At 40.3% G+C, this 16,220-nt stretch overlaps 1 protein-coding gene and 1 long non-coding RNA gene across 4 annotated transcripts in view; one reads left to right on the top strand and one right to left on the bottom strand.

Moving 5' to 3' along the window:
• LOC141989337 (uncharacterized) overlaps positions 1-1,836 on the bottom strand; it is a 62,050-nt gene extending 60,214 nt beyond the window's left edge. The window contains exon 1 of the long non-coding RNA XR_012639969.1: positions 1,135-1,836. This is a non-coding gene — a long non-coding RNA (uncharacterized LOC141989337). The remainder of the gene's footprint in view (positions 1-1,134) is intronic.
• The window catches only part of BAZ1A (bromodomain adjacent to zinc finger domain 1A), a 114,828-nt gene that overhangs the window by 81,970 nt on the left and 16,638 nt on the right, over positions 1-16,220 (top strand). The window contains exons 18-24 of one of the 3 annotated variants that reach the window (XM_074955851.1): positions 3,180-3,346; positions 3,526-3,680; positions 4,641-4,789; positions 11,100-11,347; positions 11,438-11,664; positions 12,819-13,306; positions 15,932-16,056. In XM_074955851.1, coding sequence (XP_074811952.1) covers positions 3,180-3,346; positions 3,526-3,680; positions 4,641-4,789; positions 11,100-11,347; positions 11,438-11,664; positions 12,819-13,306; positions 15,932-16,041 — 1,544 coding nt within the window. In that variant the 3' untranslated portion in view covers positions 16,042-16,056. Of the gene's footprint in view, positions 1-3,179; positions 3,347-3,525; positions 3,681-4,640; positions 4,790-11,099; positions 11,348-11,437; positions 11,665-12,818; positions 13,307-15,931; positions 16,057-16,220 lie in introns of those variants that run through there. The other 2 variants (XM_074955850.1, XM_074955849.1) reach the window with 2 other exon arrangements.

The following is a 16,220-nucleotide window of genomic DNA, read 5'->3' as shown; positions in this document are numbered from 1 at the left end:
AAAGAAAAGACAAGTTGGTCTGCCTCCTGAAGACAATCACCTCTCCTTGTGTCCTCTACTATTACTTTGACTTGGCTGGAGGGATGCCTTTTCATATGATGATGTGTGAAATAATTCAAAACCTGTGCAGAACTGATTAATATGAATAGAGTAAACAATGATATGTTGCATGATTGCTTTTTCCCAAGAATTTGGCACAAAGACCTAACTCTGCTACCCTTTGTGTGACATGCACAGGCTTAACAGTGCAGAAGTTTCTATACACATGTTGGCACATCCTCCCTACAAGGGTAGCTTTTTCTGAAGAATAAATTTGCTTTTGTGTGTGTCAAATTTGGAAGCTTCCTTGAAACTATTGAACAATTTTTTTGTGCTTAGTATATCTATATGTAAGCCTCATTTTTTCTACCAGTAACACAGTTGCATATCACTGATACAAGTAAAGGCTGTGTCTTGTGTATACTTCAAAAAAGTAGTAAATTTGTTTGAAGTTGTTTTTTGCAGAAATTTTTTAACTGAAAAGGAAACTTTCAGTGGTATCTTCAAAGTGTGTCATTTAGGGCAAGTCTACATTACAGCGCGACATCGGTGTACCTGCACCGATGCTGCTATAGCGCATCTGGTGAAGACGCGTTATGCCGATGGGAGAGCACTCTCCCGTCGGCATAATTACTCCACCTCAGCAAGAAGCAGACAGCACCAGTATGGACAGTGTGAAACTTGCGTTGCTTGGGGGCGGAGAGGAGGCTTTTTCACACCCCTGAGCAACATAAGTTATACCAACTTAGGGCCAAGTCTACACTACAGCCTAAGTCTTGAATTATGTAGAATTCCTGTGAAGTTATCCACAGTGAACTATCTCTTGAGACAGTCTAGGTAGGGGTGGCAAACTCATTCAGAGGAGTGGTCTGGATTCCTTGTTTAATTATAGTCAGTGGGTCAGGAAATGCATCCAGGACACTTTCTATTCTCTTCAATCCAAAGCTGATCTCCCACTGTTGTCAGTGGAGGTTTGCAAAGAGAGCAGAGGGAAAACAGAGCCTTTATATAGTAATTAAACTTTGTTTAGTATCTTGTCACATTCTTCACTCTAAGGAAAATATGTTCCCTTTCTGGTCAGAGCTACTTACATACTTGTGTTTGTCTTCCTTTTTCTTTCCTTTTTCTTTGTCTTTGTGTGTGTCCTCTGTTTTTTTTCCCTCTGCATTTTCTTCGCTGCATCAACTCCCAGTTCCAAGCATTATGGACTTTACTCCCACCTCCTACCTCCATTACATCTGCTAAAATGAAAGAATAGCTAATGTTACCAGTGAAACGTAACTGTTGGACTTTGGAATTGACACTCAAATTAATAGGGGGTAAGGGAATTAACACCATCGGGTGGTTGTTGTTTCAGGCCATCTGGAGACTCATTGTTTTGCCTTCCTTTGGAAGGTTGCCTCTGCAGACATGAGGGTTAGAAGCTTTTTTTTTTTTTTTTTTTAAATCTTTAGATGACTCTTTTGTAACAAGGGCCATATAAATAGATGTGTGCCTCATCTAGCTAATGTCCATGTGAGAGGTGCCCCTGATATAAATGGATGTTGGGGTCTCACACACACACATTTATTTCCTTGGGTATGTTTTAGGTTTTCATTTACAAACAGAGAAAAAACTATAGTATAAATGTGTAAAAACTCCACCTCTTTCCCCGTTACTGCTAATGATAAAACCATGTACTCTGGACAGGAACTCTGGTCCAGTTTATTCAGCAAAGGAACGAATTCTGTGGTAAACATTTGTAAATTGTGCTGCAGTGATGATATATAGCCATGGTAATTTTACTTTTGGTTGGAATTCCATTGTAACAGAACTTAGCAACTCCCCCATTTCCTACAGTTGAATGGATCAACAATATGTTGTAAATTATTTAAAATACTACCAAGGTATTACTTTTAAATGCTATAGGCAGCAGCTCATTGTTTTCCTCCTTCCTTCCCCCTTCCCAACCACACAACTGGCTTAAAAATAAGAATAGAACCCGATAACCCTTAATTTAAAATGTTTCTCCAGTACCTATCAACTTTTGCAATATCCTCTCTTTGCAAATCACGAGCTGCCATTTGATTCATGCACAAGGCCTAAGCCAAAAAGAGAAGCATCCACACACACCTTAGAGTAATAGTACCTGGTGGAGATGTATAGAAATTGTTTCATTACTTGCAAATGAGAGTAATAGAAATCTAGGGATGTAAATAGTGGTTAAAAAAAGTAACTCTGTATCCGATTAAAATTTTATCGGTTACACAGTTAAACCTTTAACCGGGGAACTAGGAGTGCTATTACATGGGACCCCAGTTGCCAGCCCCCACGCCTGGGGCGGCAGTGGAGTCCTGGGCTCCGGCTGGCAGCAAAGTTTAATTTGTTAACTGTTAACCAAAACTGATAAGATTGTATCGACTTTTGCATCCCTATAGAAATCCCTCTCCTCCCCCCACCCCCACGCAAAAAAAAAAAATCGAGGAGTTACCATTACCAACCGCTTCTGTCAGTTCATTCTTGACTGACTGCCTTCTAGTTTTGTGTACTTCTCTCCTCAGCACGCTCCCACCCCAGCCCGTGAACAAAGGCTTTTGCCATCCATGATGCTTTTACAAACTATGGTTTTAATCTTTGAATGTGCTGTCAACTTTTTTGTGCCTTCCAGTGTTTGGCATATATTTAACTTCTCTTATTATTATAATGTGCTGTTTGACATTTCTTTTCATATCTTAAAGCTTTTATTATCCCATTCTTTCATTTGACTTTTTTAAAGGGACAGTGTCAACTTAACATCTAGACAATGTGAAAAATGAGTTAGTAATGTCAGAGACTACTGGCTGTTACTTGTTAAAGTGGTAGGTAAACGCTTTTAAGATAGGCATGTGATTTTTAAATAAACAATATCCCTTTAATCTGCTTGCTTTGGGGCGGTCTGGATGTTAATATCCATCTTTCTTTGGGTATGTAGATATTTGATCCTGGTTTGGGTTAGATTCTACTATGATATGAAAATCTCAATACTGAGATACCTCTCATTATTAGAAAGTATTTTAAAGAACTACTACTTTTTGTTAATAATAATCCTATTTATGGAAAGTGCATTTTCTGGTCACTTAAGAAATAGAAAGCCCTAACAAAAAGCATATTGGTTATTGCAGACAAACCTCAAAGTGACAACAAACCTCTTTCATCAGGGCGGGGAAGAATACAGAATGCACATGATACATTTCAAATGTCTGCAGAAAAGCAGCTTGAACTGAGACTTAGAGACTTTCTTTTGGACATTGAAGACAGAATCTATCAAGGAACACTGGGGGCAATTAAGGTATTACATTATAGTCTTTCATGGAAAGTGGTGTTTCTAGGAACCAAACAGTGCTGCTCACTCTTTTGCCTGAACAAGAACTCTGCACGCTCTTCTTATTTAATTTGAAATTCAAGTTAAATGTGTACAATTATTTGCACAACCAGAAGTCTGCAGGCTCTCATTCATGTTTTCTTCAGGTTACAGACAGGCAATCTTGGAGAGCAGCCTTAGAAAATGGGCAGTATGAGCTGCTAAATGAGGAAAACAAGGAAAATGGTATCATTAAAACTGTGAATGAGGATGCTGAAGAAATGGAAACAGATGATCAAGCCAAGTTTATTTTAAAAGACAGGTAAGAGCTGGGATTTAAATAGCAAATATCTTTTCTTTACCAATCTTGAAATGGTGGTTTTCCATGTCTGTTATGGGATTTTTGTGTAGGTTGACTTTTTGCACATCACCACCTTGCTAAACTAACTGCCATAACTTTTGATAAATTCTGTGAACGAACATTTTCTATATTAAAAATATCAGTGTTTTTAAGCAATGTATTAATGTCCAGTGAGCTATAGAACTTTGCTCTAGTATTTGCATGACAGTGTTTGTTACTTTGTATGTTTAAATAAAATAGGTCAAGTACTATGTTGCAAAATATATACATATTTGATCTGTCTGGCAACCAGCATCCAGACTTAATTTGGCAGGGAAAAAAGCTCAATAGAAAGGCTATATAATTAAGCCTACGATTTAGTCACGGGGTATTTATAGTATAAGTCACGGACAGGTCACTGGCAATAAACAAAAATTCACGGCCCCCCCCCGACCTGCCCGTGACTTACATTATAAATACCCCTGACTAAATCTTGCGGGGCTGCAGGGGTGCCTCGGGGCCAGCGGCACCAGCTACCTGGGGGCCACTAAGCAGCCGCTGCTCTAGCTGCCTGGGGGAGACCGCTGCTTGGCAGTCCCTGGGACCTCCCGAGCAGAAGCCAGTGCAACTGGCCCCGGGGCCACTCCAGCAGTGACAGGTGTGGCTGTCCCTGGAGCCACCTGAGCAGTGGGCCCTGGAGCCAGCTGCTTGGCCAGTTTTTATGTTCTTGTATTTGGTTTGTTGTACATTGCTATACTGCAGTCTTATAATAACTTATACTGTTTATTTGAGGGGGGAACCGAGTAAAACATTTTTCCTACAACTGTCAGTCTTTTATATTTATATATATAATGTAATGTAATTCCTGGGGCCAATTCTTGTAACCTATGGTGTAGCATTTAAAATCCTATAAATCCTATTAACTTTTTTTAAAAATTGTAGACTTGTTGGATTAAAAACTGAAGCTCCAAGCACTGCATCAACAAATACGAGCACTCCGCAGCCAGTTAATAATGTGGTCCATTACTTGGCATCTGCACTGCTTCAGATAGAGCAAGGCATCGAGCGCAGGTTCCTCAAAGCACCACTTGGTAAGCATTTAATCTTGATACCACAGCTTCATTTCTGTATTCAATTTTTTTTAAGAGAAACAGATTTTTTTTATTTCTTTCATGAAGTGTTTTGGTGATACTATACCAGGACAAAATAACACATAACTAACACCTTTCCATGGACATTGTGAAAATAAAAATATTCAAGAAGTGGTTATTTTACAGCAATTATTGCTGTGCATCTGTGGAACACTGGGGAATGTTCAAGTTCCCCAAATACTTTCTATAGTTTCTGCTCTTGGGCCATGTGGCCTCTCGTGTGTCCTCTAGGGAATTTGACCAAAAAGCTTGTAGTATAAAGTGTAGAACACCTTGGACAAGACAACTTGCTTGGGGTAGCCCTCACTGAAAATGCCAAGATCAGGACAGGATGCAAAAGGGAGAGCGGAAAAACAGGTGGTTAACACTGAAGTTAAACTCATCAACCAGTCACAAACTGTAGTTTTGATCCCCCACACTGGTTATCAAGAAGCTAAAAAAACAAATCGCACAGCCTCCTTGTTACATTCCAGTACTCTGGCTCCCAGTCAGCACCTATGTCCAGTACAGTGAGAAGTTATTTAAAAAACTCTGCTCTCTATACAAAATGTTCTTCTGAACCCCAAAGGGCCAGCCACATTGCCAGGTCAATATTAGGTTGGATCTTATCCAAAATACCACACTGCCAGCCAATCCTTTAGCATCTAAAACTAAAGGTTTATTATAAACCTTGGAGAGACCAAGAAGAGAGTTGTTAAATGATAAAGCAGTCAGATACATACAGAGATTTCAAAGTCCATATGTCAAGTTCTTAGGAGTATTTGGTGAGTTTACTGGCTTGAAAGTCCCTCTGGAACACATCCCCAGCTTGGATGGGGTCATTCAGTCCTTTGTTCAGAGCTTCAGTTTGTTACTCCAGAGGTAAGAAGCGGGAATGAAGACCAAATAGAGATGATACAGCTGCCTTCTATAGTCTTTTTTGCTATGTGGCTTGTTACTCCTTTGTCCCAAACACAAGCTGCCCAGCACATGGCATGGAAAAGCCTTAAAGTTCTCTGTCCATAGGCATATCACATGCCTTCCTGACTCATAAGGTGTATTCCCTGGTTCTTTTCAATGGGTTCATTGTACAGTTGATGACCCTCGATGGGCCATTGAACAGGTTAGGCAGTGCTGATGCCAGTCTGTCTGGGGATATCACCCAGATGTACAGCACAAGTTTGAAATACAGATATACCATACATATCTATAACTCACAATACAAAGGTGATACAAACACATAAACAAGCTTATCCTACTTGGCAAATCACAACATTTTCATAGATTTTCCCCCCCTCCCCTTTTTTTTTTGTTTGTTTGTTGCTTTATCATAGTCTTTTCCTTCTTCAGAGAATCCCTGTTAAAGTAATTTATCTTCTAAATTGTTCCTTAGAAATTTTAGGAAAAAAACTGAAGTGCCTAGTTACCGAAATTAAGCTAAATACTTTTTAGTTCTGCAGCCTTATTGCTTGTAAGGACTTTTCCCAATGAGAAGCATAATTTTGTTAAGTGTTTTGGATCAAACATTGTTTGTTTGATCGATCCAAACCTCCTCTTCTCTCCCCCCCCCCCCCGCCCCACATTTTTTTCCATTCAGTGTTACATTTTTTGGGTGGGTTTTTTAAAATTAACGGCGTAAATTTTTAAACAAAACATGTTTTTGAAATGAAAAATCAAAAAATTTCATTTTGAAAATGTCAATGGTGTTTGGTAATTTTTTTTTTTTTTTTTTAGATTTAGCCAAAACCACTTGTCAAATTTATGAATAATTTATTTGCCCTGAAATGGCATTTTTCAGCAAAAACTATCTGACCAAAAATTTTTGCTCAGCTTTAGTCCCATATACATTTGAGAGTCCACTTTATAGATTACTTAAATATTCTATTTTCTTTGTTCCCAGTTTTCCATAGTCCTAATGGTTAGATTTTTGGGGGGAAGAGGGTAGGAATCGTGATTTCATAGAGGTTTGTTCTGTTGTCTTACAAAGAAATCTAATAGTGTTGTAGGATAGCAGGCTTGTCTAAGTGGCAGGCCTTAAATCTCCTATGTCCTTACTTCTCCTTTCAAGACCGTGCCAACTTAAAACAGTAGCCATACTGATTTAACTAAACTGGTATTGTTAAAGCACTACAGACCCCACACCACCCCAGTATGGAACTATTATGCCAGTATAGCTTATTTCCATGCAGGGAAGGGGAATATATTGTACTAATATAAGGCACCTTTTTATATTTGGTATAATTGCATCCACACCGGGCAGGAGGGAGAGGGAAATTGTACTGCTTTAATTATACTGTTCTAACTATATTACAGCAACACCCCTTCCCCCCCAACTGAAATAGTTTATACTGGCACAGAAATTGTGTACACCAACCAATCTCACCGAATTCTGTATCAGAGTCTGCCTTGGCAAAGTGATGCTATATTTTACTCCACAAGCTTTCTTGTCAACCCCCAAGACACAGGGCCACTTGGTATTTTTGGTCAGGTGGCCCTTGTGCACAGAAAAGTCATTTTGTTGCAGTTACTTTATACATAAACCAAGCTAAGATGTTCTAGAACATAGCCTGCTCATTTTTTAAAGAATTCTAACCAGGAAAAAAGGAAAAAAAAGCTAACACTGCTTTAAGAAGATAAAACAAGCCTGGTTTGTAGGGCCAGGTCTAAAAGAATAAAGGGAAAATGCAATCAAATAACTAAGATTGAATTATCTCTTGAAAAGGTTGGTTATTTGAGCTCCATTTCAGCAGGTTTAATTAGTTTTGATGGTAAAAATGCTGGAAGTCGTGGAGCTTTATGTACAGGAGAGCTTCCTGGGGTGAACTTTTTGTAAGAATAGGACCCCTCCATTCTTCTAAAACAAACAAAAGTTACAGTAGAATCCCTTCACTTTTTTTGTTTTCCCTCTTGCCATTTCTTCTTTCCATTTCCCTGCTCTTATCTTCCCCTTTGTTTTAGTTCCTGTTCTCATTAGGAATTGGAGCCACATTTGAAAACAGTTTTTACCCTTGGCTCAATTTCTGCCTCTTCTACTCTCCCATCCATAGTGCTTTATGAGCACTGAAGGAATTTCAGAGTGAAATTTACTATGATTACTGCCAGTTTTACTTCTTGCAGCCTCCAGGGTGTACAGTAGACAAAGGAAACTGGCACAGAAGTTGAATGACCAGATGCTCAACTCTGTTCTTTTGTGTTCAATGTGTGCACCAGGCTGCAAAGAGAACTCTACCACTGATTATAGAAAATTGAGATCGGCAGTAGGCACACAACACACAAGTGGAGCAGCACAGAGTGACTGACAGAGTAACAAAATTCAAAGGGGAATTTAGGAAATGCAGGAAACAGTACCATCTATAGGAGTGCTCGGCAGATTGCTTGTTAGTTGCTCATCTTTCAGTTTGGCAGCTAGATTAAACAACAAATTGGTTTTGAAGCTACACTGCATTATATATCGGCTGTTGTGCAGTGATGGGACTTGTACAAAAATTTGTTGTTTTGTTGTTGTTGGTCCAGCATATGGACAAAATTAACCCAAAAATACTAGAGAGAATTCCAGTACCAGAGAAGGGTGGTGGTCCCTTCTGTTGTACACAGTTGGGCTTGCAAAAATTCTGTATTGAAAGATCTGAAAATGAAAGCTTCCTCTTGTGTGTTAAAAAATGTGTGTTAAAATTGGCAAGGTCAAAGAAGTGTACCTTATGCTTGGAGCAGAAGTTGGTGAGGTTTGTGATGCTTCACAGTCTCAGACCAGCCCCCGAGAAAGTTCTGTCTGATAAGCTTTCCCCTTATGGTAGAACAGTGGTTTTCAACTTTAATTAAAAAGTTGCTTGAAATAACTTTACAAATTTAACATTAGGTGATGCAGAAGATAATAAAAGGAACCAAAGGGGGGATAAAAAGAGGAAGAGGGAGGAAGACCAGTCTAGTCAGAAAGATGGTAAATTTAAAAAATGTTCTGTATTTTTAAGAGTTAGAAAAAATTGAAATATTTTGTCACTTTTTTTTCTTGACGTGTTGATAATTCTATAGTCTCTTGCATAGAATGAGGGAGTAGAGCTCTAAAATCGTAAGACTATTTCTTCCTGCACATCTAAATGGTGCTTGAGGTAAAAATAAAAATAATTTTAAGGGCAAAATGTTTTACTTTTTTGGCAGAGTCAGAAGGAAGTCAGAGTCAGAAGGATTTTGATGTAGAAATCTGTACAAGTTCATAGAAGCAAAACTTGTTAGTTTATTTTTTACTGTCTGAGCGACACAAAAATCTACAACATAATATGATTACATAGGAACCCTTCCTTGAAACTTTTTGAAATAGAAAACTGTTCCCTGAACACATTGTTACTGACATGTGACAATATGGATTTATCAAACAAGTTATTTAGTGCAGTTGGACCTAATGGCCTCAACTGAGCTCAGGAGGTCCCACACTTTCTCTGTAAAGGCATAGGAAAAGAATATCCTTTTTCCCCAAAGAGTTGACAATCTGAATAGACAAAGGGTAGGAGGAAAAAGCTGCTACACAAAGGGAACTGGGACTCTATGATAAAAATGACTTAACTGGTCACACGAAATCTGTGGCAGAGCTGGGCACTGAACTCAGATCTCGAGTCCTTTTAACCACTGCTTTAATCACAAAAATAACCTTCCTCTCTGTTGAATTTTAAATAATAAATAGAGGTAGATTCAGATTTGCCAAAACCTCAGGTCTTTTGCCCAGCTTCCCTATCCTAAACTCTTTCTGTCTCCTCACTGGGTGCGAGAGAGTCTCTCTTTCTATATTTGTATAGTCATTGCAGGGCTTTTGTTTCTGCCTTTTCTCACAACCAGTGTCTAAACTGGAAGTTTAACATAAATATAGGCAGTGCTAGGAGGAGCCACACTCTAGTACCGGATGCTGGGTGGGAAGAAAGGGAGGGCCTTGGATGAAGAACACTTAACCTCGACATGACCTAGTAAATGAGAGGGTACGGTTGGGACTTCTGTCCCTGGGGAGAAGGTGCTTTGCCAGCAGCTGAACTGCAGACCATTCCTGTAGCCACTCCGTGACTGGCAATGTAGGTGGCATAATCATGCACTTTGGTAGTGACATACTGGCTTTGCTCTGCTTACAGTTTTCCAGACTGCTTCTTTCAACACTGGGGAGGAGCTTGCTTCTTTTTTAGCAGCAGCAATGTTAATCTTCATTATCAGGAAGTTTATCGTTGTTAGTGGACCACCAACTAACAGACGTAATCCTGGATAACCATATACATTGCCTTCCTTCCTGTTCTAGGTTATTGGCTAACAATTCTTCCACTATGGCACTCGTCTAGACAGATCCACTTGTCTGTGTTGACATGACGCTTCGTAACAGTAGCAGAGCAGTCTTCTGACAATGTAGTTTGCATAAATTTCCAGACAGCTTGTTGGTCATTTAAAATCTCAGGGACAGATTCAGACCTCACCTCTACTGCACCTGTAGGGAAGAAGCAGCCAAGTAGGACATAACTTTTTTCTTACCCACTCTGAACTCTTCCAAAAGCCACAATTTATAGGTCTTCCACAGAAAGAATTGTAAAGGGGAACGTTGCGGGGCCTGGGATCTGTGGTATATCTGGGTGGGTTTTTTTTTTTTTTTTTTTTTTTTTTTTTGGAAAAAACATGAGTGCTGTCCATCTGGCTGATTCTCTCTTCTTCCTGCAGTATAGGACCATGCAACTTGTATTTACTTACTTTATTTTTTCAAATTTGGGGTTCGTGATTTAGGGTTTTTTTAATGAGAAAACGGAGTTGCTGTATAAACATCAGTGCTGAGCAACTGCAGTAACTTTTTTTACTTCCTCTTTGACCTGTAACTATCTGGGTTTAAACAAAAAAAAAAAAAGTATTTCCAGTTACTTTTAATTTATTTAGTGCCTGTGTGTTGGAGAATTTTCATTCTTTTGGTTTAAGAATCTCTTGGATTTCAAATCTGACACCAAAGCAAGACACTTGACATGAAAAGTCACATCATGTGTTGACATCAGCTTGGTGTTCAAGGGTGAAATCCAAAGGTGAAACTTCATTGTTCACAGGTTTGCACTAAACTCTTGTGCCAGGATGTAAGCCAGGAAATCCCTGACACTGAAGGGTTAAGAAATGAATGGGAATGCTCCTTGGGTGCTGCTTCCTATTTTATCACATGAAAAGTAGCCTTTACCCATGAGTAGCAGTTCAGATACACAGAATCTTCAGTCTAGAGTGAACCTGGATGTTTGTATAAGTAATTTCTGTTTCCTTCCTGTAATACAAGATGCCAGTGATGGTGGACGTTCATATAAAACAGTCCTGGACCGCTGGAGAGAATCTCTTCTTTCTTCTGGCAGCCTGTCTCAAGTCTTTCTACATCTCTCCACATTGGATCGAAGCATTATCTGGTCTAAGTCCATTCTAAATGCTCGCTGTAAGATGTGCCGAAAGAAAGGTGACGCGGAAAGCATGGTGCTCTGTGATGGCTGTGATCGAGGTTATCATATCTACTGTATCAGGCCCAAGCTCAAGGTGTCTGAAGAAAAAGCTTTTGAAAATCCAGAATTCAGGTAAGGCTTAAGACCGATGGCACCTCACTAATGCATATTTGTATATTACCAGGCCATTCCTGAAGGAGACTGGTTTTGTCCAGAGTGCCGACCAAAACAACGTTCTAGACGCCTCTCCTCTAGGCAGAGACCTTCTATGGAAAGTGATGAAGAGGCTTCAGAACAGTTTGAAGAAGAGGAGGAAGAGACTTACTATGAGGAAGTGGGACAAAGTGAGGAAGAGGATTATGAGGAGGAACAAGAGGAAGATGATGAATCGCAAGAGGAGGAAGAAATGAGGTAAGTCAGGGGCCATAAGAACTGTTACCATTTAACACTATTCTAATTGATTAAGTGTGCTTAGTGCTCTACAAGACAGAAGTACGTGGTCTTTGTCTCAAAGAGCTCACCAACTGAAAGAGTTGCAGACACATAGGTCAGTGGTGACTTTGGCCCTCAGCGTTTGGTTTATTGGTGTTACGTGCATAAATATCCACTCCTAGGGATGAAAATACACTCTTATTAATGTGTATTTGATAGGATACCACCTGTGGTCACTAACTATGGGATGTCTGCTCATTCTTAAGCCACAAAGATGTATTGGTATTCAAGAGAGGTGCTGTTCAGAAAATTTAATTCCCAAATTTCAGATACTGTGAGTTTCAAGGGACTAGATGGACATGGTGAGAACTGGATAGTAAAGAAAACAAAAAGGTTCTCTCCAAAGGGAGAATTCTAGGGGCGTGCAATAGGGCCAAGTAAACATGCAGTTTGAAAAATCCAGTAAATTGATGAATTTGTGTCACAAATCAAGAATGTAGCTTAAAGGGAGCTTGTGACCGAGGCAACACTTTTTTTCTCGATAGTCATTTGCATTTGAGTATGAATTAGAGGAGTTACATCCTATCCCCAGAAGTTGGGGCTTAATCATTTGAAAGAACATACACTTCCATGGGACCATCAACTGCCAAATAGTGTCTCTTGGATCTCCCTTCTCTAATCTTGATCTTGCCTTGTGAGGGCATTATGGCAGACCCAAGGACTGGACAGGACTTTGTTAGAATCTGTCATCTCTGCAGCTTATTTATGTGGAGATGAGATTCCTGTGTATTACTAGCAAACCGTTTCCTCAAGAAACAAGGAGCCAGTTTAAAGAATAGAACCCAGGGGTCTCTCCAGACAGCACATTTCTAATATTAAGCTGTTGGGCTGACTAGGCTTTCACAATCTCTTTTTACTCCATGCTGCACAGAGCATTTGATTTTAGAGAACTCCACAGAGCAATATTTAAGAATGCTAGTTGGATGCCAGCTTCAGTGGAAGCCAGTTTTCTGTCTTTTTAAACAGAAATTAGGAACTGAATTAGAACCCTTGAGGAGAAGAGGGGAATAGGAGTTTAGAATAGTTAGAAGTAGCGATTTGTACAATACTGCTATGTACTTACATTTTTACAGCCCATCAAAACAAGGAAGACCACAAGTCAAACTTCCATTAAAAATGAGAGCAGCTAAACTCAACAACCCCTTTTCAAGTCGGAGCAGCCAGCGTCAGGCCAGTGGAAGATATGCTTCTCGGAGCCAGCAGAATACACCTAAGCAAACTGAAACTTCGTCCAGAGTTACTGGAAGGGGGATAAGAAAGATAAAGTCAGCCCCTCCATCAGTAAGAAAACCTTCTTTAAGACTGCACAGCCGTACTACTCGTCAGAGTCAAGGCTCATTACAAGCAGACGTATTTGTGGAATTACTCAGTCCTCGAAGACGACGTAGAGGAAAGAAGACTGCTGATAGTACATCAGAGAGCAGTCCTTCTCTTGGCTTCAGAATTGTTGCCACCACAGACTCACGTGAACGACTTAGAAGATCTCCTCCAGTTTCTACACAGAAGTTTCCTCTTCAGGATAGTGAATCTAAGAGAAGAGGCAGGAAACGACAATCCACAGGTTAGAAAAGCTTTGCTAGGAAAAAGTTAAAGCTACTCCTTAGATGGTGGAGAGGGGGAAGGTTAGGGTTTTTAGATACTTACTTACAAATGATTGTAAGAATTTTTCCATATAATCTACAAGTCGGTTCCATTGAAAATTAACCTGTTGCCACTGCACATTTCTGTCACTAATCCTTCAGTACTGTGAATTAACCTGTCAAACTGAGTGATCAGATCCACGGCACAAGTGTTAATTTAGTGTTTTCACTTACTGTGGGGGGCTTTCTAGTTAGTGAACTGGAAGTGATGACAGACTGACCATGAGTGTACTCCATATGTAACTGCTAAAAAAAAAAAAAAGGCAAATACTAAATCTTTAAATATAGCAAATCCTAATAATAACTATCAAGTAAACCATGGAGGACACAGAAATAATGGGACAATGAAATTAGGAATATGGGTAACAAAGAGATTCAGCCTAGAAAAATGTAAGCTGATAACCTTTGGAGAGATGATCCAAAACACTCAATGAGACAAATATTTGGAAAGCCACAATGCCACAAAAGACCTTATATGTGACAAAAGACTGCAAATTAGCAAGAGTGGCAATAAAAAATGTGAATGTTTTTGTGTTGCATTTTGTACCATTTCAGACCTTCACCATTAGGTGTCTCTGCTTATCCTGTAGCCAATACTCTGCTAGTCCTTCCTGATCAGAAAGCAGAGTAACTGTTCTCTGAATTAGTTGTATTTGTAGGATGGAAAAATGGTAGTTCAGACTGTAAGAGAGGACTCTGCTATAACCGTGTAGTAGATAGATGCTCTATTTAACCCTTTATGTATGAGCTGCTGTTTTGGGGGCTTTTTTTTAAACTGTTTTCTTGGTTATACACATTTTTAAAAGGTATATTTTTATATTGAGCTTCCTAGATTCCTCCTCTTTTATCCTAATGTGCCTGACGTGATCTTCATTAGGTCACTACTGACTTTGTACTGTATTTCAGCAAGGCTGTAGCACAGTTCAGATATGTGGCCTTGATATACATATGGGACTGAACCAAACTGAGAATTGTGTTTGGGGGGCTATTTTATTGAAACTGGGTCTCCCAAAATGAAAGCAGCTGGTCATACTGTCAGGGGTATGACCTTGAGCAGATCAGTAGTGATTACAATAGGGCTCTGGGAATGAGGGTGAAAGTGGTATTCTCATCAATCCTGTCGGTTGAGGATAGGGATTTGGGCAGGGATAGATATATCCTGGAGATGAGTGCCTGGCTGCACGGATGCTGATGACAGGAGGGTTTTGACTTCCTTGACGATGGTGGGATGCTGTTAGGGTCCACAGCAGTCCTCCTTCCCCAATCTCTTCCCCTGATGAAGGGGAAGAGTATCTTGAGGTGCTTACTAACATAGTAAGGAGGGCTTTAAACTAAGTTAAAAGGAGGCAGGGTGACAAAACCCTACAAGTAAGTATGAAAGGTGATCTTGACAGAGGGCTGGAAGTTTTGGGGGTGGGGAATGGAAAATTACAATAGGCTCATAGGCTTAACAAGAGGGAAAACAATGGGGGGAATCTCAGCATCTTGTATGTAAGTATACAAATGCAAGAAGTATGGGGAATAAACAGGAAGAACTGGAAGTCTTCATACATAAGCAAAATCATGATGTAACATGCATCACAGAGACTTGGTGGGATAAATCTCATGACTGGAATATTAGTATAGAGCAGAGGTTCTCAAACTGGGGGGCAGAATGTATTCTGTATGTGAAAAGCTTTAGGGGAAAAAAAATTTAATGCACACATTTTACCCACAGCAATGAATAACTAGCAAAGCTTATTCCTCCAGACATATCAGGTCCTCAGATGGCGCTGTGCATTTGACTTTAGATCAGTGATCCCCAAACTTTGTAGGGTCATGCCCCCCCTTACCCCTGTCTACGCCCTCCCCCCAGGGCCAGGAATGGAGCCGCGGTCCAGAGCCACTGCCAGGCCACAGTCAGGGGCCCGAGGCTGGGAGCAGAGTCTGGTGTGGGACCACAGCTGGGGACAGGGCTGGAGCAGAGCTGGCAGTGGAGCAGGGCTGGGTGGCACTCCCTCCCCACCCCCCATGGGGGCTGGCCCAGGCCCCGCTGCACCACCCTCCGACCCTGAACGTTCCCTCATGCCTCCCTAGGGGAGTGTGCCCCATGGTTTGCGGACCAACTGTGCTCTAGATGGTGCTGTGCATTTTGATGGATTTCTGTTCAGCTTCCATAGCATTATACTAAGTCGTTGCCATCTGTACATTAATCCATTTAATTGTAAACATCAATCGCAGTTTCGCTTTTGCTCTTATTAAAATGGATTGTTGCCTTGATGTTTTTAATATTTAGTAAGAGTTGCGTGTTGGGGGGGGGGGGGGTTTATACATACTTGTGTGGCGCAGGGGCATAAACTACTAGAGATACAAAGAAGGAGGGTGCATTCAAATAAGTCTGAGAACCATTGACCTAGACAACATCATATTAAATCTACTCCTGACAAGAAGCCCAAACATCTGACTTGTGAAAACCTTTCTTCCCAACATCCACTAGCATTCATTTCAGAATAGCAAACAATCAAGTGCTGTTGGCTAAGTATGACTCTCTCATTTGGAATTCACAGACTCGCAGCAGAACAGAGCTCACTTCCAGGCTCTGAGTGAAGAGGGTAAGTTGGTGGCCAGAACTGCACTTCTGCATCCAGCGGTTGGTGCAGCAGACAGGCCACTGTGATGCACCATAAGTAAGGCTATGAGTTTGTCATGGATTTGTGATTTGATTTTTTTTTTTTTTTTTTTTTTTTGGATGACTTCTGCAACTTCAGCCATGCACAGCGGGATAAGCCCTGGGTGGTAGGGCCTGGGCTTCTGCGAATTACTGTTGATTGACTGCTACCTGTCCATGACTTTTAC

Source organism: Natator depressus, chromosome 6 (assembly GCF_965152275.1).
Source record: "Natator depressus isolate rNatDep1 chromosome 6, rNatDep2.hap1, whole genome shotgun sequence".
NCBI lineage: Eukaryota > Metazoa > Chordata > Testudines > Cheloniidae > Natator > Natator depressus.
This window is presented reverse-complemented; position numbering and strand designations above follow the sequence as displayed.